This window comes from Neofelis nebulosa, chromosome 1, assembly GCF_028018385.1.
Source record: "Neofelis nebulosa isolate mNeoNeb1 chromosome 1, mNeoNeb1.pri, whole genome shotgun sequence".
Classification (NCBI taxonomy): domain Eukaryota; kingdom Metazoa; phylum Chordata; class Mammalia; order Carnivora; family Felidae; genus Neofelis; species Neofelis nebulosa.
In genome coordinates this window covers 201,766,057-201,791,790 of record NC_080782.1, presented here as the reverse complement: position 1 = coordinate 201,791,790, position 25,734 = coordinate 201,766,057, and the positions used below count along the sequence as shown (strand labels likewise).

The window sequence follows — 25,734 nt, the reverse complement described above, 5'->3', positions numbered from 1 at the left end:
TAATTTTATCAAGGCCTTTTATTCCCCTAGTAAGTTAGAATGCTTAATTTATTTTGTTACCTTGAAGGATATAGGAATAAAATTGAAACAAATTGTAGGAATTGTAATAAGGTAATTTGCTAGAGTCTGCAATAGTAAATGGAGATTTATGCTGGGTTATGAACACCTGGGTCTCAGAAATAGCTTATATTTCTTCCTCATGGAAGTCTTTTCTTTATCTAAAAACTCATTTCTATTTAAGGATCTCCTGCTGGACTTTTTCCATTTCTTCCATATGTTCCATGTCTTATCCCTCTTGGTATGGTAAAACATACCATTTTCTTCTCAGTGAAGTCCTCCAGCAGGAAAAGCTTTAACCACAGACCGATTCGCCTACCATGTTTAAATGTTCAGCATGAACTCAGGTACGATTATGAAACCTGGCCTTCTTACTGAATTTATTTGCCTTTGTTGGAACATTAAAAGGGGGACTTCTGTGTTTCGTTCTGTAGTTTTTTGAAGGGCAAAGGTGTCACTGAACCCAAACTCTGACTTGTGTTTTTCAGAGCACACCTGGGCAATTTCCAAAAGTTTTCCCTCTCTCTGAGTGCGTATCAAAGAGGAGGGGGTAATCGGGTGAGAGGAATGTCCCTTCTCTACCTGCCCTCCAACCTTCCACACAAAACATGAGCAGAACTGAAATCGGAAAGGGACCTGTGACTTGTGCCGAGGGCCACATAGGTGTTCCCCAGTGTCCGCAGCTGCGGCTTCCGCTTGGAGCCTGCTGGGACTTGATTCTAAGTGGCTGTGAAAAGCCACTGGGGGTTGTGTTAGCCAGAGGCCACGAAAGCTGCCATCCCCAGCTGAGTGATTCTCTGTTCAAACTGGGCACAGGCCCAATTTGAACAGAGAATCTGTTTTCTTCCCTCTTTTCAAAGGGCACATTTCTGAATACTTCCTCATGTGCAGGGGTGAACTAGGAACAATAATATTCATTTATAAGAGAAATAATAGTGTTAATTATTATAACTGAGTGTTAGTAAATACCTAAATAGCATTGTGATATGGAAGTGTATGGGGATATGAAGAGCCATGTATTCTAGTCCCTTCTTAGGAAAGTGGACATTTCTCAGAAATTATTTAACATTCTGAAGCCACATTCTTTAAGTCAAAAAGTGACACTGAGCTCTCTGGATATTCTCCAATTCATGCATCCTGAGATACATATATGTGATACAACTGCTTTCCTTGTTCAATACAGTCTTAAGGTAATTGAATATTCCCCACTTTCATTTTTTCTTCCATCCTGTTGTGTGTGCATGCTCTCTCTCTAACCCACCCACCAACAAATATAGTAACACACACACACACACACACACACACACACACACACCCCATAATTCTGGACAATTGCTTAAATTATTCCAGGCATTCTTCTGGGCAATGCTTTTTTTTTTCTAGATGTGTAGTTTTGGCACTCCAACACCAAGTTCACATCCTGGACCATGCCTTCCATTAGTGGCTGTCTGGGCAGTCTCCCAATAAAGCTGCGCAGTTTCAGTATCATTAGTGGGATGATGGTATTTCAGTTCCTCTTCCTTTCATTCCTCTTTAGTTTACTATCAGTGCCACTGAGCTTAATGAACCAAACCTCCTGCTCATGCATTAAAAACGGAGATGTGCATTCTGCCATGGGGAAAAAATGCCCCATTCTATTTTCTACAACAGACACTTTTTAGCAAACATAATGTAGAAAAGGAAGCATGAGAATATTTGTATAAAAGGGAGATGTTAATAAAAACATTTGAAACTTTCAAATAAGGAATGTACTGATTTGTAACTGTAGAGTGCCCTCATAAATAGCATGCCTTTATAACAATATAAAATCATTAAGAGTACTCTTGGGGGGGTGCTTCGGTGACTCAGTCAGTTAAGTGTCCAACTCTTGATTTCAGCTCAGGTCATGGTCTCATGGTTCATGAGTTCAACCCCTGCATTGGACTGTGTGCTGACAGCGTGGAGCCTGCTTAGGATTCTCTCCCCATCTCTCTCTCTCTCCTCTCTCTCTCTCTCTCTCTCTCTCTCTCTCTCTCTCTCTCTCTCTCCCTACCCTGCTTGCGCTCTCTCTCAAAATAAATCAACTTAAAAAAAAAAAAAAAGAGTACTCGTTACCAGCTACTGCTATACTTTAGAACTGGTAACAGTAATACTAATATGCTAATTACTAACAAGATATCAGAAAAGACCATTAAGTAACAGCTTTGCTGTAAAATATTACCTAGATCTTGCATTCATATCATTATTTCACATCATCTCTGGTATTTGAAGCATACTAGACACTGACTTAGAAGTAAAAGCACACCTATATTGCTAAAATTACTAAAAACCCAAATTGTAAAATCTAAATGTCATTTTCTTACATAATAAGAATATCTAAAGTTATATTTTTCCAGAACTAAAAGTCATAACACCACTTTTAATAAAGGAGTGATTACATACATAATGTGGATAATAACCATACATAAGGTTATATAGGTGGTGATCCAAAATTTTGGCCCCATATATTGTGCGATTGAAGTCACTCTGATTTATCAAACCACTATGACATGGTCTTACTGAATTCAGCTTGCAAATACCTCTGGCTTTATGTGAAACTAACTCATTTTACTCACTCACATCTCAATGAGGGGAAGGTGGAAGAGTAGTTACTCAAAATTGTCATTCTCATCAACTACATGTTCACACAACTTAGTTATGCTGCACATGCAGGAAATGGACCCTTGAATCTCAGAGATGTGATTTTTGAAGAAAGGTAGGCCTTAGAAGAGTGTGGATTTTTGATAGTAGCTCCGGCAAAGGAAAATACAAGGCAGAGTTCAGAAAGAGAGGGTAGAGAACAGAAAAGATAAACTGAAACTGTCTTGCAATCTTACTTCATTCTTTCAGTAAACAAAAATTTATCTGCATTTCCCCACCAAGGAATGCATTGCACAGGGTTTATGAATTTTTCCAACATTTTGAACCTCTGAAAAGCAGTCAGGGCTCCTCCTTATGGAAGCTGTGATTTTCCTACAAGAATTTTCTATAATTGTACCAAAGAGCTAAAAATAAAAATGACATAAGAAGCTTCGCCACACTGAGAATCACAAGCTCAATTGTAGAACTGAGTCATCATCTTCGCGTTTCAGGAAGATATATCCAGGTTAGGAAATTCACTGTGTTGATTGCCTTCCCCCTGCCTGTGCTGGCTGAGATATAAAGTCGATGGTATGGTTATCAATAACTGCTAGGAACTCTGGCCATAATCGAGTAGATAGCTGTAAAGTACTATCATATTGAGAAAGTAAACGTGGTAAGAACCGTAACAGGCTGAGGTTTATTGAGAAAGTCCTGATTACCGTGCAGGCTGAGTACCTCTGATCTGGGGCCAAGTTTGCACAAAGCGTTACAGAATTTGTGGAGACTTATTTAAACCAAACATATATCTAGCTTTCTCCCTTTTATTTCTCTTCATCATGCAGCAGAACATAATTTTTTGGTTCATCGTGAAACTTCTGTCTGTTCCATCTTTTATGTCCTTTGTCAACACTTCTCAAGGTCAGGAGGGGGGAGTGGGGGAAGCCTCAGAGAGGAAATACTTGTGTTAAGTGGTTCTGTGATGCATATGCCTAAGGGTGCTGCTAAATAAGCCTTTTGTATTTTCAGTGAAGTGACTAAAGGGTGGGGACAGAGGCGCTGGTGGATCCCCTTAACCAGCTGTTCCCTGGAGATCCTGGCTCCCCATGCCCCTGGTTGTCACCTATTCCCTGGTGAAAACAAGAACTTTGCTCTCCCATTGCCGCTACAGGGAGACTAGCCACTGTGGTTCTGGAATTAAAATAAAGCATTCAGCATTTTAGGAGTCAACCTATAGAAACTCTCTTTTCTTTTTCGGCCACTAGACTGTTGCATTCTGAGAAAGAGGCACACGACAAAAAGCAAAGTTCACTCCTGCTGAGATGCTTTTCACTATAACTATGTACCACAGTGGTGGTGGTAAGAATAGTACAGATGCTTCAATTCCATGAAGGTGGAATAGTGACTGTGGTGTAGCATGTGGATATATGTGTATTGATTTTAATCAAATATGCTCCTCTGGGTAACAAAGACTTCTTGCTTAACAATCCAGTAAACAGAAAGATGAGCCAGCAAACAATTTATCTATAGCATCTAGGGTCTCTGTTTTATATTTCTCGGCAGAGACCTGGTGCATATATCGGGTTTTATGAATTATCATGTCACTAATGAAAGATGTTAGATGGTCCATATATGGAAGAGTAAAAGACTCATTTCCTGTGGAGTTATAATCTCACTTTTTTCCTTTCTCTGGGGCATCATGATTCTACTTCTTTCAGTCTACACCCATGATGATATTTTTCCTAGCTGCATTTTTTTTTTTGCATACTGTGAAATCATTTGCATACAGTGAGAGTCACCCATTCAGGAATAAAGTTCTATGAGTTCTGATACACACACAATCATGGAACCTAAGATGCTCTTAATGCTCCCCTTAGCTTGCTTCAACTTGAGACAGGCTCCTTCCTTACGCTAAGCCCTTGACCTCCCTTGTCTTAGAACATTTCCTTTAAAACAAAAACAAAAACAAAACTTGTAAATTCTGTCTCTGTCCTCTCAAGACATAACTTGGTTTCTCAGCTCTTGCCAGTTTCATGACTCAGGAATGTCTTTCTCAAAGACCTAGTGGTTATCCCTTTGAAATGTAATGTAATTTTTCATCAAGAAAAATGGCCTCCACATCTCCTGGTCTCTGTGGGAAGGGAGAGCCTAACTTTGCTAAGTGCCAGTCAGTAAGCACAGCCAGTCTAATCACATTGACCAGCTTCCTTCCTAACATGCTCCAATCTTTTCCCACGAGCTCACCCCAATGCTTAAAAGGTTTCCTGCATTTGTTTCAAAGAGGTTGAATTCATCTCTCTCCTAACTGTAGTCTTGAATAAGGTCTCCTTTGCCTATTTAAATCCAACGAATGCAATTTTTTTGATATACATACAACTACAATCAAATTATAGAACATCTTCATCACTCCAAGAACTTCCTCTGAGCCCCTCAAGCCCCAGCTCTTGGCAACCACTGATCTAAGTTCTGTCTCTATAGCTTTACCTTTTCCAACATGTCATATAAATTAAATTATATAATATGTAACCTTTTATTTCTGTTTTTTCTTTCACTTAGCATAATATTCATCCATGTTGTAGCATGTATCAGTAGTTTCTTTGCTTCACTGTTGCACAGTATTACATTGTATGCTACCACAATTTGTCTATGTTTTCAATCCATAATTTGAATTTAAATTTGGTTTTCTTTATTGTATCAATATTTGCCCCATTTAAGATACTAAGTATTGTGTTTTCTAGATACATTCTGAATTAAGATTAGATTCACCCAAAAGGTTCTTGCTTTCCCTTTTTGTGTTGAGTGGAAGTTTTCCATGGTTTCAAATGGAAATACTTCATGTAATAACTATGCCAATAAATGAATAAACAATCCAGCCGCCTCTTTAAAAAACAATATCAAATCTATAAAATTTCAGTAAAATGCATATCTACAAAATGCTTAAAATTAAATATCAATATAAAATTTGCTGACATTTTATACTATTCATTTGTTCTAAATAGGTATCATGTCCTAAATATCCATTCCAGTCAAAATTGAGATAATTCAGACAGAGAGTACATTTTAAAAAAAGTTTAAGTTTATTTATTTATTTTGACAGAAGTGGGCAGGAGCAGAGAGGGGGAGACAGAGAATCCCAAGCAGACTCCACACTTTCAACGCAAAGCCCGATGATACGGGGCTCAAACTCATGAACCATGAGACCATGAGATCATGACCTGAGCCAAAATCAAGAGTCAGATGTTAAACCAAATGAGTCACCCAGGCACCCCCAGAAAGTACATTTTAAAGCTGCTTGGCTTCCTGGCCAAAAACATGGGAATAACTATCTACCGATAGACCAGGAGTGTTGGAATGTACAAGGCTACAAGAACCAATTTGAAAAGAAGTATAAACCTCTTCCCTAAAGGTATGTTTTTATTTTTGTAATTTTTTTTATTACATTTATTTATTTTTGACAGACACAGTGAGACAAGGTGAGAGGTGGGGAGGGGCAGAGAGAGAGGGAGACATAGAACCCAAAGCAGGCTCCAGGCTCTGAGCTGTCAGCACAGAGCCCGATGTGGGACTTGAACCCACAAACCATGAGATCATGACCTGAGTGAAGTCGGACGCCTAACCTACTGAGCCACTCAGGCACCCCTAAAAGTATGTTTTTAAAGAAAATTCCTGTTGTTAGATGCAGGCTAAACTCACATAGTTACCTATTTTAAATGTACGGAGTTCATTATTTCAGAATTCATTATCAAACTTACATGTGTTACGGGATTTAGTTGGCTAGTTCGTTGGTTAGTTTGTTTAGTTACTTTTTCTACTTTAACTGACCCTGAATGGAATTATTTGGGAGATTCTGACTCCTGGGTTTCGAGGAACTTCCATCTTCTGTAGGTAGAGAACAGATTCTTAAGATGTTTGAATGTAGTGGCAATCTCCTCACATTCATCCCTATTTTAAGATGCAAACATGTGGATCACATAAAGAAAAATTAAAATATGTTAAGAAAGTATCAAGTAATGAATGACTTTTCCCTCTATTTTCATAATACCCTATACATCTAACTGGCTAGTTTTCTAATATTAGTGGTCAATCTGAAACTACTTACATTTCATATATGTGAGCAGTACTTGACCAAATTAAATTTTAGCCATTCTTTTAATGTGTCCAAATTCAGAAACTGTCTGAATTGCATGCAAAATTCATAAACTTACATTACCTGACAAAGAAGCTGGAGTTGGCTGCCGCCCAAAATGTAGCTCTATTTTTGTCATTTTTCACCATGTAACAGTGTTTGTGTAATAATTACAACATATCATTGTGTTTGGGATTTATATTTTATAAAGTAGATAAAAACTAGAAAAAATAATTTCATATTGATCTTATTTCTGAAACATTCTTTGCAAAATTGGAAAAAAAAGAAGATACCATATTTGTGATAAGACATAGAAATCTTAAAAACCAAAACCAAACCAAACAAAAAACACACACATTCGAATGGGTAACAATGTCCAAGACAGCGAGAATTTGGCCTCAATAAAAAAGACTTTGGGCTGCTGCTTTTTTGAATGAACCCTTATTTGAAAAATATGTTAGACATATATCATTTAAAATTTTGTCTGAAAAGCAAGGAAGAATCAGAAACTTAAAAAATACTTTTACTTCTTTGGTAACAAGTGTGTGGATAATACATGCATACACCTTTGACACCATTTGTGACACCTTTGACACCATGGTACAAAAACATGCATACACCTTTGACACCATTTTTTTTTGTTTCCTTTTTGTTTTATTTTCTGACATGCATCTTAATAAATGGAGGTTTTACTTAAATTTCAAGGTTCTTCATTTTAACATCATTAAATAAATTTTAGCATATAGTATCATTCATGGCCTAGGCTATTTGTCAAAGTGAGTTATATGGAAAATAGTATTAATAGGTGTTCTTTCATTTGAATCAAATTAGGTTACCACTGAGTAGGTAAAACTAAATGTAAATAGATGCATTTACAATTAAATTACTTAAGTGCATTTGTATGCTAACCCTACTGTAAATCACCAAGAGAAGTCACTGAGGGGAGAACTTCTTAGACTCATTGAGCTTATACACCCTCTTTACAAGGCTGAGAGTTTACATCTGTAAACTCTGCCCTCAGATTGGGATTTAGGCTGACAGGAGAGGTCACTGCCAAAGTGAAAGAGAGTTGTATTACACTGTGAGTCAGGAGGCTGGTCTCAAACCCTGGATCTGCTGCCACCTTTGGTGGAAGCATTAGAGCAGTGGCCAAGAGCACAACCCACAGATGTAGATTTTCTGGATTTGAATCCTGCCACAGCCCCTTATCTGCTGTGTGACTATACAAGTCACGTGTCTCCTATACCTTCCTTTATTCAACTATAACCAGAATCATAGAAGAGTTTACCCCACTGAGAAGTTAATTCATCAAGTTAATATAATCAAAGTGATTTTGAAGAGTTATTGACGAATGGTAAGTGGTATGTAAGTCTGGGCTATTTTTTATCAGTGACTTTCAAATTTTTTAACTTGTCCCACACTGAGCAACTCATTTTACATAGAAACATGGTATAAGCACTCAAATATAAACAAATGTATACATGTGAAGTAAAGTAAAATAATATTTAACAATTGCATATAACATATACTTCATATGTATCTTCTGTTTATTTCCCTTATCCTCTTCTTTCCTCATTCTATTCTGTTCTAACCTATTTTATAATTCTATACAATTTATTCTACTCTGTTCTTTTCTATTCCATTAAGAAAAAGCTGATGCTAAACCTCAGACTGAAAGACTTACTCATTTATCTACATAACCTATATACTCATCATTAATGAAACTCTGCCTCAGTCTTCCTGTCCACCTTTCACATTAAACCTATTAGATACTTCATAAAATTTGAAAATTTTCAAAAAGATCATATTCGGACTCCATTCCTGACCTGCTTAACATGGATCTCCTGGTGGTCTTGGTTCCAAAATTCTTTCTCATGCATAATATGCTGTAGATACTGAATAATTGAGGTTTCCAGTAATTCCAAAATTGAAGAAATAAATGGCATTTAAAGAGAAAGTATGTACTTAGTCTATTCTTTTTGAAGATTTCATCTGTATTTAACATATGCAACATATACACATAAATCCTAACATACTCCACTGTTTGTTTGAATCATCTAAAGGAGAAAAAGTAAATCTAGGTAACCACTCCTCAATAATTAGAGTGATTCTATGCCACTTCTATTTATAAATAAGCTTTAGCATTTTTAAACTCAAAATTATTTATTATAAAGCTAAAATAAAAGCTAACATCAAGACAAAGCTGGGTTTATGTAGTTTATATGATATGTATCATTGTCCATTTAACTGGCATACATAAGTGTGTCTCAAGCTTTTTAAATAGGTAAAACATTTTTATATCTATATCCAAAATTTTATGGACTATAGAACAGATAAAAAGACTAGTTATAATTCTATGTCCATACTTACCAAGATTTGGTGACACAACAAATGACATCTCATATGCCCTCTGCAGTAATCACTCTATATATTTATAGAGTATAATAATAATATCTGTTATATAAATATATATAACTAGTGTAAACATCCAAAAACCCATTTCAAGTTTGAAGTATCTTATTATAAGAATTTCTATATCCTATATGCATACATACAATTAAAATTGTTTTATAAAATACTAAATATCATCTATAAAAACATTATTCTTGGTAGATATTTGGAAATTAGAATGAGGATTTTATAATATGAAAGCTTTTGTGAAAAATATCTATTTAATTTGCCAATGTGCACTTCTAACAATAGATCTTTTGACTTTCCATTTGATTTACAGATCCTTTCAATGGTAACTAGAAAGAAATCTCACAGTTCAGAATCATCACAGAGAAGAAATTTTCACTCATTATTATTTCAATATTTTAATTTTCTAAAAAAATGTTAACATTTCCTAGTTTTCTATCTTTTCTATTTCTATCCTCTTCTCACATGTATTTGTATTACCTTCACTCTTCCCAATGGGTCTTCAATGTCCTGAGATATTTAGTGTCCCAATAAATTATTTATGACCATGTACTCTATAGGACTTTAAATACAAAGCTTTCCATCAGGCTTCTCTATTAGTATCCACAGATATATGCAGAACCTTCTGAAAACTCCACACATCTATGTTAATTCTATATGCAAATGCCCGGCCTGTATTAATCACACATGCAACCTCAGTTGATTTAAAATGTACTGTCAGGCAGGGATATTTTTCTCTCATTCTCGCAGTTTGATATTATTTATTGTCATTTCATGTGTGGGTTCCATGCCGATGTAACAGATATTGATTTACACCTTTTTGTATTCTACCTTTTGGTTGTTTTGTTATAATTTCAGGATCCTTCAGTGAAAGGTACTATGGTTGTCACTTGTTTGAAAGGCCCTTCTCTCTCTTTGTACACTCTATTCCCTCCACAAACAGCTGCATCACACTTGTCATTCTGAATGGCAAAGATGTCTTTGGCTGATAAGCCTATGTGCCTGTGGCACACAAAGTGGCTTCAAACGACTAATTAGCAGGAGCTGGGCCACAGCAAGGTTTGGTGCTGTCCATCAAGCATGCAACCATGGCTGACACCATCAGCAAATCTGTCAAATGTGGTTCTTCTTGTGAATAAACCCAAGGCCACTTGCTCTGTGGTGAAGAAGAAATTGGCAGAACATGTATAATAAAAAGTAAAAGACGGTGATGGCCATCCTTTACACAGGGTTAAGTAATGGAAAAAAAAAAACTTAAGTTAGAGGAAAATTTGATCACTGATTTATAGCTGTTGCTGGAATACGGGGAATCAAACTGAAATCTTCTCCATGAATTTCCAATGGAACAATCCCCAATGGATCAAGTATATTTATTTAGCTTCTGGAAAACATTAATGTGCACTTTCTTAATAGTAGGGAGCTATTGCAGTGCCTGGGTGGCTCAGTGGGTTAAGCATCTGACTGTAGCTCAGGTCATGATCTCGCAGTTCGTGGGTTCAACCCCGCATTAGGCTCTGTACTGACGGCTCAGAGCCTTGAGCCTGCTTTGAATTCTGTGTCTCCCACTCCCTTCCCTCTGCTACTCGCACTCTGTCTCTCTCAAAAATAAATAAAAATTCGAAAAAATTTTAATAGAAAATAAATAAAATCAAAATAAATAAATAAATAATAGGGGGTTATCAATTATTACATATAAAATCAGATTTGCACATCCACATACGCACGCAACCTTAAGTAATATCTATTACATATATTCATATACAGTATATACAATTATTATATATAAAATTCACTTAAAAATCCAAATCTGTAGGAATGCATCTATTAATATGCATACCTGATTTCACAATTGTTCAAAAGTTTTTAAAACAATATTGAACACGCATTGAGAAACATTATATAGTCACTGTTCTTAATAATCAAAAGTATATGTAGAGGGGCACATGGGTGACTCAGTCGGTTAAGCACCTGACTCTTCTCTTTTTTTCTTTTTAAAAAAAATTTTTTTTTAACATTTATTTATTTTCGAGACAGAGAGAGACAGAGCATGAAGGGGGAAGGGGCAGAGAGAGAAGGAGACACAGAATCGGAAGCAGGCTCCAGGCTCTGAGCCATCAGCCCAGAGCCCGACGCGGGGCTCGAACTCACGGACCCCTAGATCGTGACCTGAGCTGAAGTCGGACGCTCAACCGACTGCACCACCCAGGTGCCCCAGCACCTGACTCTTGATTGTGGCTCAGGTTCTTGATCTCATGGTTCTTGAGTTGAAGCACTACATCTGATTCTCTGCTGTGGATTCTCTCTCTACCTCTCTCTCTGCCCCTACCCAGCTCATGCTTGCTCTCTCTCTCTGTCTCAAAATAAACTTAATTTTTTTAAAGTATATGTGGATATTGCATTACAAATTTGATAGCTATTGCCATTCTATATTATGAGCCAGGATGATGTCTTGATAATAGAGCCGAAAGACATCTGAATTGAGAAGAAAAATAACCCAATGGAAATTTCCTCAAACCTGTGATGCCTCTTCCCAACACCTAGGCTTCACACAGGCAATCTTTCTGAGAAACATTCTCATTTGTCCACAACCACAGAAATCACACCACTCTTGATCATTTACCTGGTAGACTCATTCAAGCCTTACATTAACATTATGTTTTCCTCTCCTAGGTTAAATTTGCTCCTGCCATGTGTTCTTGATTCTTGAACATATCTTACTGTACCACTGCTTGCACTTTATGGCAACTTGCTGAATATAAAAATGTGTCCCCTGTAATACCTGAGACAAAAAGAAGTACGTGTGCCTGCTTGCTCAGCATGGTACTTAGCATATCATGTAACAGAATCTTTGGTATATTTGTTGGATGAATATTTGTGGCAGGCAGGCAGATAGGGATTATTAATGTAGGATTTACAGACTGGTTTCAGTACAATTATGGAAAAGGTCAACAAGGGGAAGATGGGTAATTTGCTTCCACTCCACAGAATAGTCTCAACATCATGTTTATGGGTGAGAACAAAGGAAAGAATGTCTAGCACCCAATCTCTGTTTATCTGGCTTAGGGGATGTATTTATGGCTCCATTTAAAAAATTAAATCAAACCACATTCAGAAGGCAGAGATAAGTAGGAGAGATTTGGTGAAATATGTATATTTTTATATAACTCCATACTGCTAATACCTCCTATGATTTTCAAACATAAGTTTCTACTGTGAAATAACAATATTAATGTGTTTGTAGAAAACATCATACATAGGCATTAGACACGAATGTCTGTAGTGTCTGTGTACTATTGTACTAAAAATTCTTTGACTTCTTAGTAATTTGTTTCAAATTTATCTATACTGACTTGGTAGCGAATAAGTGGTAATTAACAAAAATTCAAAGATGTAGGGAAAATTTATCTCTATATAATGTAAATCACACATGACAAATACATATCAAGGAGACCTTTCAATCAGTCATTAAGTATGGTTTAAAATGGTAGTCAGCAATTGTCCCTGGATTTGTTAGAAACTGTCCACAAGGCTAATCTTAAATAAAATGGCATGTAAGTAAGATCTTTGACTTTTCCCAGTTGGGCATGTGAGAACTTAACCCTAACAAGCTGCAAACCATGATATGTATTTTTTGTTATTTTGCTAAAGTGCAGATTTGGGTCCTTAATGATAAAAGAATGAAAAGAGGAATAAATCCTTATCTAGTGAGTGAGCTGGTCTGTCGTGTAGCATCCTTTCTCTACTGACTGTAATATATGCAAAGTTTCACCAGAAGTGACTGAAGTGTAACACAGCTTTTATCATTTTGGCGGGTAATCTTAGATGTTACTGAGAATTTAAATATTTTGATATACTGAGAATTATTCCCAAAATATATATGTATATCAATGTATATAGTAAGAGTGTGTGTGCGTGTATGTGTGTGTGTATATCTTAAATATTTTTACCTTTGGGATTTTAGAAAAGGTTGTTCTTATAAAGAAAAAAAATGAAAACAAACTGGCTTGTGAATTAATTTGGTATTATTAGATAAAATTACTCCAAAATATTATAACATGTAATTATTGCTAAATGATTTGACTACTAATTACTTTAACTTAAAAGCTGATATCAACTGTAATCTCTATTCTAAGGACAGAACACATTTATTCTTTGAAAATTAAATGTGCTTGGGTCACACAACTATATAAAACACCAAAAACAGGAAAATGTAAGTATGTAGTATAATATTTCATATACTAGATTCTGTTTATTTAGATCCAGACTTAGTTACTTAAGTCAAAGTTAATCTGTAATAAATACAGAAAAGACGAAAGGAAAGAGAAGAGAAAAAAGAAAAGACCAAGATCAAGTGAGACAAAAGTAAAAGCCTTTTGGCTTTATATCTTTCCCTTTTTATTTGAACGTAACAGATAACGTTATCATTTTGCTATTACTCCATTTGATACTATTAATTTAAATTAGAGTGTTCTATGCTATGGTTACAAACATGGAGAACCACTGTTCCCCTAGCTCTCAGTGTGCCTTTGTTTCGGTGAACCCAAGCTCAAGGTATACCTGTAACTCCATCTTTAATGGTGGGAAAAGTATACTTACCTGGAAGACTTATTGTCCTAAATGAGGTTATGAATGTAAAATGCAACATACAAAATAATAGTAATAATCTAATACATTTTAATTCTATTCTCTTCCCACATGCTCCTCTCACTCTCCATTTGACATATTTTTATTCTGTTAAATATTTCCATCAAATGATACCATTGGAATGTTTGTGAAGCCAATGATAATTTAACTTCTATGTATCTCTGACCAGCAAACCCTGTGTCACAAATTTATGTAAAAGGTTAAAAACATTTTCCTTATCAAAACTGTTTTCCCAGTTTTGGTCTGGAGATTTATAGTAGTGGTCCATCCTGGGATATCTTGATCAACCATCTGTACCCATGAATTTCACACTTGTGATAACTGCCACATTTCCAAAGTCTGGCGGCTAAAATTCATACTTATTTTAAAAGTCTTCCACCAATCTCCCTAACTCTTAGAGCTAAGATTTTCATCTGACATTGATTTTCGGATTTCATTGCTACAAGGGAAAAGTCTTATCTCAAAAATTCATACACTGAACACTAGACCATTTTGTAAAAATACTTTAGCTCAAGCATCAAAAACAGTGACAGGGAACAGCTACTCATACTGAGATGCAGTCTTGTGTGAATTCCAATAACTATGAGACATTTTCCTACAGATTGCAGAATATAGACACTGAAAGCTCTATCCACTTGCATCCTATGCTATTTCATGGGTAAAGGGAACTGAACATAATAGAAGGGAAATGACAATAAAATTTATGGATCAAAGAGGCTTAGTAAAGGTAATATGCATTTATGGCATGAAAACAATGTGCACTTATTCATTTCTATGCTTGAATTTTAACTATGAAGGCTTTTTGTATCCAGTGACAGAGCTCTGTCAGGAAAACTTAAATATGACAATTCGTTTAAATTCCAGACCTTATTTAAAATCTAGTTTAAGAAAAAATTTTCAAATATGAACTATTTTCTCTAACATTTGCATAGAAATTTTTTACGTAGCTTAGAAGTAGTCATTAGATCACTCGAGGATCAGAAACCCTGGATCTAATCCTAGTGCTATCACTAGCTAGCTCTGTGACCTAGGGCAAGCTCCTCCATCTTTCTTGTCTTCAACTTATGCCTCAGTAATATGAAAATATAATTTCCATGGTCTCTGATGACTAAATAGCCTGCAAATTTGTTTTGACTTCAATACTATCTTAGGGTAATGTAGTTCCTGTGGTTATATTCCAGCTCCATTAGTTACTACCTGTGTGAATGCAAGCAACTTATGTAACTTCCGTGTGCCTCAGTTTCCCTATCTGTAAAATGGGAATAATGGGGTTGCTGTCAGAATTAAAATGAGCTACATTTTAATGATTCTAATATGTAAGCTTTCTTATACTTTAAAATAACTTAAAGTGGGATACATATTAAGGAAATCATATGTAAGCACTTATCAGAGTTTAATCAACAGCAATTCTTCTCAATGGTAAATGAAATTATAGCATGGGCTTATGCTAAGCTGTTATACATTAACATCTTAACATCATAGATTAGACAAAATTTGGTAATATATATGAAGAGTCTGGAATAATGTCTGCTAAAAGATTACCCATTAGCTGATACTAGCATTCCCCTATGAGTGAGCAGTAATTGTTATATCTAAGTTAAGCATGATGGGCAAAGTCCGATAATTTAAGAATGATTAAAACTTTCCTGGTCATACAGCCTTGGTTTTGTTTTGTATCTAAAGTTGTAATACAAACTTAATAGCTTCATTCAGATTAATCAATATTAGTTGACAAAAATATGACTTTCTACTTGAACAGTATAGCTTTATTCAATTAAATATTTTATGATAAAAAGACCTAACATGTTTTTTTTACATTAGTAAAGTGATTAAAGTGGGAAATTAAATTGTGAGAAAATAAAAAACTAGTAATATATTTACCAGGCTTACCACATTATTCGATGTAAAGGAAAAATAATAACAGCATAGCACAGGAACCAACTTTGTAGGTTATGATCACTTTCCATTATTAATTTTCAAAAATGATTAATATTAGATTAATAACTTTTAAGGAACTGGTTACTGAAACTATCCCCTTTGTTATTGTTCTATAGACATTAAACATTATACAGAAACCCTGTGGTGCAGAATGCTTTTTTTTTAAGTTTGCTTATTTTGACAGAGAAAGACAAAAAGAGACAGATAGAGAGAAAACACAAGTGGAGGAGGGGCAGAGAAAGGGAGGGAGAGAATCCCAAGCAGGCTCTGTGCTGTAAGTATGGAGCCTGATGCAGGGCTCAATCTCATGAACATTGAGATCATGACCTGAGTTGAACACACTTAACCAACTGAGCCACCCAGGTGTCCCTTACAGAATGCTTAATAACACTGCAAAACAGGCATTACTTCTGTCTCCAAGTTTTATTTTCTAAGAAATGTCAGCAGAGATTTTCTCTCTGTGTTAAAAAAAAAAAAAGTATACTTAGTAAATTAGGTATATTATGATGAAAAGCCATTTAACAAATAACAAAATGAAAAACTATTTAAAGGACAAAATGTAAATGATGGGCAAATATACTCATAAAGAGCTTGAAACAGACCCCAGCACTGAGTATCAGTGCCACAAAAATATCAGCTGTGAATGTCATTATCTTTATTTAGTATCATAGACCACTAGAAAGACAGAGGACCTTAGAGATGACCTAATCTGAAACCATTCAGACTACAATGGGCCTGGAATATGATGGTTAAATGAGAATTTGGGGATTTTTTAAAAATAATTTGTTTACTTTCTTTTGTTTATAAGTATAACACAGTAGATTTACTTTCACTGTTCTTTGATAATTGGAATCATAATATAAGTCAACATGATAACTTGGAGTATCATTTTTTCTTTCTTACCTATCTTCTCTAGACAAATAAACCCTGTACAAACTGTGCTCTTGTGCATTGGGCCTTATAAAATAGCCAGGGAAGAATAAAAATACCATTCACAGAAAACTATTTTAATTTTGGCTTATTTAAATTCTCTACAAAAAATAAGGAAATCTTCGGGATTTCAGTGGCTTTCAGAATGTTGTGCATGGGCTTTGTAAATATTTACATGAGTTTTTATTTATGAATAAAACTTATTTATTTATGCCATAGAATAACTGTTCTTGTGTTATTATTGGATGCAATAAGGGTGATTCATGGGAGAAATTTCTATGTTCTACACACTTGAAATATACACACTAATGATGATAAATCAAGAGGTTAAATTATCGTTCTTCTCTCAACTGCCAAGTGATTGAGATTTTGGAGAAAGAGAGAGGAAATAAAAGCAAAATAGGAAGAAGAATATATGCTATAGGTAAGAAGGATGCTTCTGAATAATTAGATCCACACAAAGAAAAATAAAATATGTGAAGGAAGTAATAGGAGATAAAACTGTCCAAAATATCACTTTAACATTTTTCCATCTCAATTAATGGTTTGTTAGAAAGAAGTTGCTTACTCAGTAAAATTTCTATTAATCAAAATAGTTTATCTGACCTACATTACTACTGGGAGTTTTGAGAATGACAGATGCCTTTACTTGGCAAAAACTAGTGTGAAAAACCTGTACTGGGGCACCTGGGTGGCTTGGTCATTTAAGTGTCTGACTCTTGATTTCAGCCCAGGTAATGATCTCACAGTCATGAGATTGAGCCCTGCATCAGGCTCCACACTAAGCATGGAGCCTGCTTGGGATTCTCTCTCTCCCTTCCTCCCTTTCTCTCTCCTCTTTCTCTCTCTCTGCCCCTCCCCCACCCTCTCTCTCACAATAAATAAATAAATAAATAAATACCTTTTAAAAACCAACTCTGTACTACTACTACTAATAAAAATGTTTTCAATAACTTTAAGGAAATTGGGAAAAAAACTAGCTTCAATGAGAAAATAGAATGCATGCTATTAACCACATATACATATACATATTATCTATCTATTCATCATCTCTCTGCAATCCATATGTTATGACTGCAGAAATACATGAAACAAATATGTGTGTGTTAATATTAGAGTTAATTATTGAAACACAATTCCTTAAAAACATTGATCTTAAAAATTGATCTATTATATAATGTGAACATACTCAACACTACTAACTGTAACTCTAAAATGATTAAAATGGTAAATATTATGTGTTTTATACCACAATTTTAATAAATTAAAATAAATATAATAGATTTTTGCAACCAGTCCTGTTAGAACGATTGGTACTGGAATAGCCCTCACGACATAAAAAAAAGAAAAGATAAAAGAAAAAACAACAAAATGTGGATCTTCTACATTTTACAGTGGATGGACTCATTAAGAAAAAAGGAAGGTAATTTTTATTTTCAACTCAAAAAATGAGGAAGTAAAGAATCAATCTGAGAAAAGGTAGAAGAAAGAGAAAAGATTAATAAAAATTCCAGTTAACCTGTTCATATTAAGCAACATGGTCTTCTCTATCGTCCCTAACTGTAGGATATGAAGCAAATAAATCTTTCAACAAATACATGTTCACATCTTTTAGCTCAACTAATAAAAATGAATCAATTAAGAATCTTTAACTCCAAAAGAAAGTTGCTCATTACTTTCTCCAAAAATAGGTAATAATCAACACTTTGCATTCAATGGCAAGAATATTGAATTTAATAGCTGCACTATTACCAAAGAGGAAAGATATTATTGTTTGCTTTTTGTTCTAAATTTCTTTATTTAAGTTGTTTAAAAAAGTACTAGCATAAAAATATGAACATAAAAGAGGATGGCAAAGAAGATGTTTATAATAGTTAACTCAGACTATATACAGTCACTAGGAAAATGCAAATTGCTCATTACTAACACGGTCTCTATAGAGATATGGCATACCTCGTAATGGCTTTCTTCATTCTCCTGAATGTGGAAACCCGCAGAGCTGGGACATTTCTGAGGAGTGACAGGAATATTGTCACTTTTGCTGTGTGAGTTACACTGAAAGAGATTACCAAATAATTGTGACAAACTACTCCACATTCAGGGTGTCTATTGAGAGACATGGCTGTTTGCTAAGAGTCTAATCAAAGGAGTACCATTTGAACTAGCAAGCATCTATACTCATAGGTACATGCATTAATATGCAGCCTTTACCAAAAAAAGAAAAAAAAATCCCCAGGAGAGACAAATCGTCAAAATGTTTTAAGCGAAGCTAAAGAAATCTCAGATGTAGTTATTTTATTTTTACCCTTTCTTTTTTTAAGCAATATGTTCTTATGATTTGGGTAACTAAATCTTACATGGTGCTACTCTTTGTGTGACATGTTATTCAAGTGCTTGATTTATACAATACACATGGTAACAGAGTTATTATTATTTTTCCCACTTACAGATGAGGAAGATTAGGCGTACAAAATACACTTCTCAAGGTTGGGCTGCTACCCAGCTTTCTAGGACCAAGCCCCATACCTTCTCTACTAGACGCATGGCCTTTATAAATGATACATTTGAAACAGACAAAATTGAAAACCTAAAAGTTTAAGGTCTTAAAATATTACGTCACTTTTCTTCTGTACCAAATATCAAGATTCTTTGAAACAAGTTAACGAAAATAATTCACTTGGAAAAGGATGTGAATTGTGGAAAGTAAAATATGGAATTATGGCTTGGGCTTTCTCCATGAAAATATTAAAATGGTTGTTTTCCATATTCCTTACATAATTTTTATATGAAAATAAGATATTATTCACTTCCTGTTATCCTTGCTTCCTTCTTTCCTAAATCTCTTATTAAATTCAAGGCAAGGAATATTTATAAGTATTGCTGTTTGGCCACTTATTAAACATAACATTGGGATTTCTAAGGTTTCTACATTAATAAAAGATACTGTAATGCCTCCAAAAAAGGTTCACCATTGGTATATAACCTTTCCTCTCCTATATGACTACAACATATGCACAGATTTGTATGACATAAGTAGGGAAGATACTATTTTTTCACACTAGTATGCCACATTTCAATTAACTAATGAAATTTTACTTTTCCCATGCCAAAGAATAATCTATTAGAAAATGACTTTCAAATACATTTCAAAAGCAAATTAATTTTAGAATTTAGTATAAGTTCAGTATGTTTTTACCTCAAGACCACCATTTTATATATTTAAATATATTTTTAAACACATTACATTCCTTAAGACTTTTTATTTTGAAATAATTTTAAACACGGAAAAGGTGGGGAATAAACACCAAAAAAGACTTCCAGGATTCCCTTCATTACAATTTCAAATATATCAGTTAATTACCTCATTGTTGGTTGGTTTAAGGGAAATAGCAATATGACAGACTAGGAAGACATGACTCTCAAACCCAAACCCAAACTTTTTCGCATGAAAAACACTATTGTGTTCCTGTCTTCTGTATAAACAGTATCATTTCAACCCTGTTCAAAACTTACCTCCTCTAGGAACTTTTCATGAGTAAGTAAACAGGTAGCAATAGCCATTTGAAATTCTGCTTTCAACCTAAGTAACTTTAAGGTGTAGTCTGTAAAATGCTGCCCTGCCAGTATTAATTCTTGGCCTGTGCCTAAGTTTGTCTGAACAACTTCCCTGTTAATTATGAAGGACTGTCTCTCATATCTCTCCACAGTGGCTCCCTTAGCTTTCTAAAGAAAAAAGCTTAGACCTTAAAACAGTTATTTTCATTTGTGATGTTCCTGAACATTTTAATCATTCAATTCCTGTCCCTAGTCCTTCTAACTTTTCATGCTGTTTAATCTTTTTTACAACATCTCATGGTTGTGCTATGCAGTTTTTCTCCCTAGAATCATTTCAATTCCTGTGGCCTGGCAGTGGCCCTCACTCTTGCTATATATGGGAATGAGCTGGGAAGTTTTAAAAAAATACCAAAAACTGAGTTCTACCTCACACCAGATAAATTAGAGCTCAGTTAAAAACATTTTTTAAATACTTAGGTAATTCTAATGTGCACCCAGAGTTTAGAATCCCTGGATTAACATTTCTTTGTCTGATGCTCATGACAATACAGTAAATTTTGGCCTCGCTCCTCTTTTCATCTAATCTCTTGCTCTTTAGTATTTGTTTTCCATTTTCCTCATTTAATCAGTCATATAATGAGGGTTTTTTTTCCCACAGATTATATCATAATGCCTTGAACCTGAAAAATATCTCATATTTGTATAATACTTTATACCTTTACATATGAGATTTTATGTATTATCTACCAGAAACCTTTGCAGAGAGGTAGAAACATAAACCTTCTTTAACAGATGAGGAAGACAGAGGTTCAGATATATTCAATGCCCTTTGTGCGAAGATTTGCCAAGTGAGAGAATTCCTAAGTAACAAGAGTCAGGCTATTTCTCCTCTGCCATATCTCCCTTACGTAATTCGTTGATTTGCTCACTGATGCACATATTCTATTTGGCGTGTTTGTTCATTTACTGAGTGCATACTGTGTCAGGATTTTATTGGTTCATTAAGATGTAGCATTTAATACCTGTAATACTCTCACTCTAGCAGTGAAACCACACATAGAAATAACCATAATGATATGTGAAATCGCCACATGAAAATGTATGCACAGGTTGCTAAGGGACAAAACAGATAGAATGACTAGACTCCTGGGTTTGATACATGGGAAGAATCTGGAAAGATGGGCCAATGAAGGAATCATGGTTAGCACATAGTCACAAAAGAACAAACAGCATATGCAAAGGCTAGAAGACATGAATTCTTGTGACTTGGTCTGTAAACTGCAAGGATTTTGACGGTGCATTAACCACGGACCCTGTGAGAACTCATTTGAGGATAGGGACAGAAGTTATTAGAGCATCTTACTTAACAGTGGATCCAATGATGAGAAGTTATAGAATAGGCTTAACATAAGGAAAGACTACCAAATAATGGGATAGGTGCCTCATGGTGGTGGTGTCACGGATGAACTTTAGTCACCATCCTCTCTCTCCCAAATCCAATAAAGAAATATAAACAAACTGAGTATGTTTGCAATAGGACCGTGATGCCTAAGCAAGTCTCTCCATCCCAACAAGATCTCACTCAACCCTAAGCCTCTGTGTCTAATTCTGGAGCAGCCTGTTTGTAGAGCAGCAAATGGTATCAAAGGAAAAGTTTAACTCACTTTTCCTGCCTCATTTTTTAAGATTTTTGAGTGTTATGATGCAAATAGCCTCTGGGGATTATAAGTCTATGAGCTAGAGAAAAAAAAAGAAATTTTAAAATAACACTCGAAACAATATTTTGAGATCAAATACTATAAATAGCCAAAACTTTAAGAAAACAAGTTCTTAAGTGAAGAACAATTTAATCACCAGGAATCCTTTCTAACAAGTTGCTATTTCAGGAAGAGCTGTAGCCTGAAATGGAAAGGAGATTTATTATAAGTGTCTCAAGATTTCACCCACTAAAAACTTTTTGCCAAATTTGATATGAATAACTGTATAATGAATTATGGTTAAGATGAATTTGCTAAATTAGATTTGATACTGCAGACAAATCACTTGAGAGGTCCAGAGCTTGATAACAACAATCATAGTATATGGAAATCACTGTAAATACATTTGTTTTATACTTTAGAATCCATTTGATGTTTACCATTACCTACAGTTAATAGTCTCAATTTAATATGTGCATAAAGTTTGCTTCTCCAAAACACCCATTGTAGTTCTTGGGAAACTGTCATTTACTACCTACAGAAATGCTTACTCAAAAAAAGTGGGGGGAGGGGTCCCTGGGTGGCTCAGTCGGTTAAGCAACCGACTTCGGTTCAGGTCATGATCTCCCGGTTCGTGGGTTCAAGCCCTGCGTCGGGCTCTGTGCTGACAGCTTGGAGCCTGGAGCCTGCTTCAGATTCTGTGTCTCCCTCTCTCTCTCTGCCTCTCCCCCACTCATGCTCTCTCTCTGTCTCTCAAAAATGAATAAACGTTAAAAAAAATTTTTTTAAAGAAAAAGAAAAGAAGAAGAGATGAGAAGAGAAAAAAGAAAGGAAATACCTATTCAAACTTGCCTCATAATCAGGAATATTAGCTTTTTCATTTTTGACAGATTTCTGAAAAGGGACTTCGGAGCCATGATATCAAGAGAAGAATATCAACAGTAGCAAAAGCAACAAAAGTTTAATGAAAAATCACGTAAGGCACAGCTGTTTTCTTTGCAAAAAAGGGTTGTTGTGGGGTTTTTTTGTTTGTTTTTTGTGTTTTTTTTTACATTTTCTACCCAAGTCTATAGTAGCAACAATATGTCCTTTTATTCTACTCCTCCTCCTACCTTCTTATAAAATCAAGGTAGTTTGCTAAGATTCAAAGCCACTGTTATAAATTTCATGCAATCATTATAGAGGCAGTAGCTTGTAATTCTGTGCTATAGGTTTCATTAAATAAAAATTCCATTTGTTAAAAACTCCCACTGAAAATCTTATTCCTACCCATTTTAAGAAATTATTTTGGTGAAGAATTATAAAACAGTCTTAAAACTTTTGATTAAAAAGAGCTCTGAGGTTAGTAAGCTATTCACATTTACAGAAAAGAATTGAAAGAACTGTCTGTAATTGGTGTCTTCAACATCTGTGCATTCCTTTCGAGGACCCATATGTGTCCGGTTTCACTGCACCCATTCCACTGAAACTGCTCTGTCATAACCACCAATCATTTCCACATTAGTAACTCAAAGAGCGATTCTCAGGTCTCATCTCATTGACACAACTGATAACTCCTTTCTTCCGAACATATTTATGTCTCCAGCCTTCCAGGACACCACATACTCATGGTTTTCTTTTTACCTCTTGTGCTCTCTCTCTGCAATCATTTAACTGTTCATGTTGTTATTGTTGATGTAAAAAATAAATTGCAAAGCATAGAGAAAATGAGGTCTGAGTACTTTCTCAGAAAGTATCCTCTCTGATGGTGTTCTCCATGGGTTCCTAAAATACTTTCTCAGATAGACACATGAACAATTTCTTATTTACAAGCCGACAAGGGAAGGACTCTTAGAATATTCCTAAACATGCCTACTTGAAAGAAGATATTTTATGAGTATTTCCAGAAGCTGATGAAAATTTATAGTTTAAGAGATCCGTAGGGTAGATTCTTACCATTTCTGAAAATGTGGTCGAATCGCTTACTGTCCTGAAGCCTACCATGTTTCAAATTAGGAAGCCTTGAGCCTGGCTGTCGACAGCCTTCTACTATCTTCTATATATCTTTCTCCAATGGTTTATTTTCTTGTCATCATTAAATATAATTAGAAAACAAAACTAAAATGTTCATCAAACTGTGGTGAACACAAAGGTATTCATCTTGGGTAATAGGTATTTTGATTTAAAATTGGGGCACCTGGATGACTCATTTGGTTAAGTATCTGACTCTTGATTTTGGCTTAGGTCATGATCTCATGGTTTATCAGATCATGCCCCATGTGGGGTTCTGTGCTGACAGCACAGAGATGGTCTCTCTCCCTCTCTGCCCCTCCCCTGCTCCCTCTCTCTCAAAATGAATACATAAAATTAAAAATAAATAAATAAAACAGAATAAAATAAAAATGCAGTATAGTAAAATTTAAAACCAAATGCCATATAAATAGCTATTCAAATCACAGAAATACAGATGGCCAGAATATTTATCAATTTCAAGGTAGAGATTACTTAAGTAAGATGAGAAACAAAGATAAACCATCAAAGGATTCAAAAGGAATATCAATTATACCTGTAGTATACAGGAAATCTGTTTATTTTTTTAAAAATTTTTTGTTTTGGGGCACCTGGTGGCTTAGTTGGTTAAGCGTCCAACTCTTGCTTTCAGCTCAGGTCATAATCTCACAGTTCATGTGTTCAAACCCCACATCGGGCTCTGCGCTGACAGTGCAGAGCCTGCTTGGTATTCTCATTCTCTCTCTCTCTCTCCCTCTCTCTCTCTCTCTCCCTCTCTCTCTCCCTGTCTCTCTCTGCCCCTTCCTACATTGGCTTGTGCATGGTCACTCTCGCTCTCTCTCTCCAAATAAATAAATAAACTTAAAAAATTGTTTGTTTTACCAATCTCTTTTTAAAAAGAGTATTTTTTCTTTAAAAATTGGAGACAGAAATATCACAAAATGTTAATATTGTTACATGTTAATTGTCATATGTTAATTCGGAGTACCAGGGACCTAGGTATTTTCCTTATTTCTCTTTACTTTTTCTAAATTTTTCAAATACCTGAATGTGAATAAGCACATAGAAAGCATGGCTTTGTTAAAAATTTCAACAAGAGTTTTGACAATGGTTGTAAAACAGTTTTAAAAACCATAAAATCTTGAAATTGTGCATCTTCAGAAGTAAAGACCATGTAGGTGTTAGGTGTCTTCTGATTTGGCTCAGGGTCAGTTCTCCCTTATCAGTAGAGAATGTTTCTCTAAAGCCAGGTGAGAAACATGCCAATTTTTCCTTCTCTAGTTCTGCAACATAAAGGTCTTTCTCTACTTTCTTTAAATATAGTTTTCCTTTTTTCACTTTACGAGGGAACATGATTATCGTGTTGACAATTTATCAGGAGTATGTAACATAATGCCTGCAGCAGCGCTAGATGTTTTATAGGTATTTTAAGTGAAAATTTTAAGTGAAGTAAAAGAATAAATGAAAGTCTTTACAATGACTTATATTCACCTAGATTCTTTTGGCTTCTAACTCTCCAGGTGATCATTTCTTTGTAGCTATTCTCTTTTTTTGTTTGGTTGGTTTGGTTTTTGTTTTGTTCCCAACAGACACATTCATTGCAATTAGCATCCCAAAATTAGTATTTTGTCTCACAGATGCTATCACAAAAATAAGGTGCACTAGTAGCACAGATTGAGAGTACCCGTGATAGAAACACTAAACAAAGCAGTGGCTTTAGTCTTCATGGTTTGTTTCTCCAACTGGACCCTCAGCAACTCATGGCAGGAAGCAACATCCTCA

The 25,734-nt window shown here is 35.1% G+C and overlaps 1 protein-coding gene across 11 annotated transcripts in view; it reads right to left on the bottom strand.

Annotated features, from left to right (window-relative positions):
• The window catches only part of PCDH9 (protocadherin 9), a 925,564-nt gene that overhangs the window by 560,954 nt on the left and 338,876 nt on the right, over positions 1 to 25,734 (bottom strand). For 5 of the 11 annotated variants that reach the window (XM_058683241.1, XM_058683266.1, XM_058683324.1 and 2 more), the window contains exon 3: positions 18,665 to 18,766. The exons of 3 other annotated variants lie outside the window; for them this stretch is intronic. In XM_058683241.1, the coding sequence (XP_058539224.1) occupies positions 18,665 to 18,766 (102 nt within the window). Of the gene's footprint in view, positions 1 to 16,206; positions 16,240 to 18,664; positions 18,767 to 25,734 lie in introns of those variants that run through there. 3 more of the 11 variants (XM_058683246.1, XM_058683274.1, XM_058683319.1) reach the window with 2 other exon arrangements.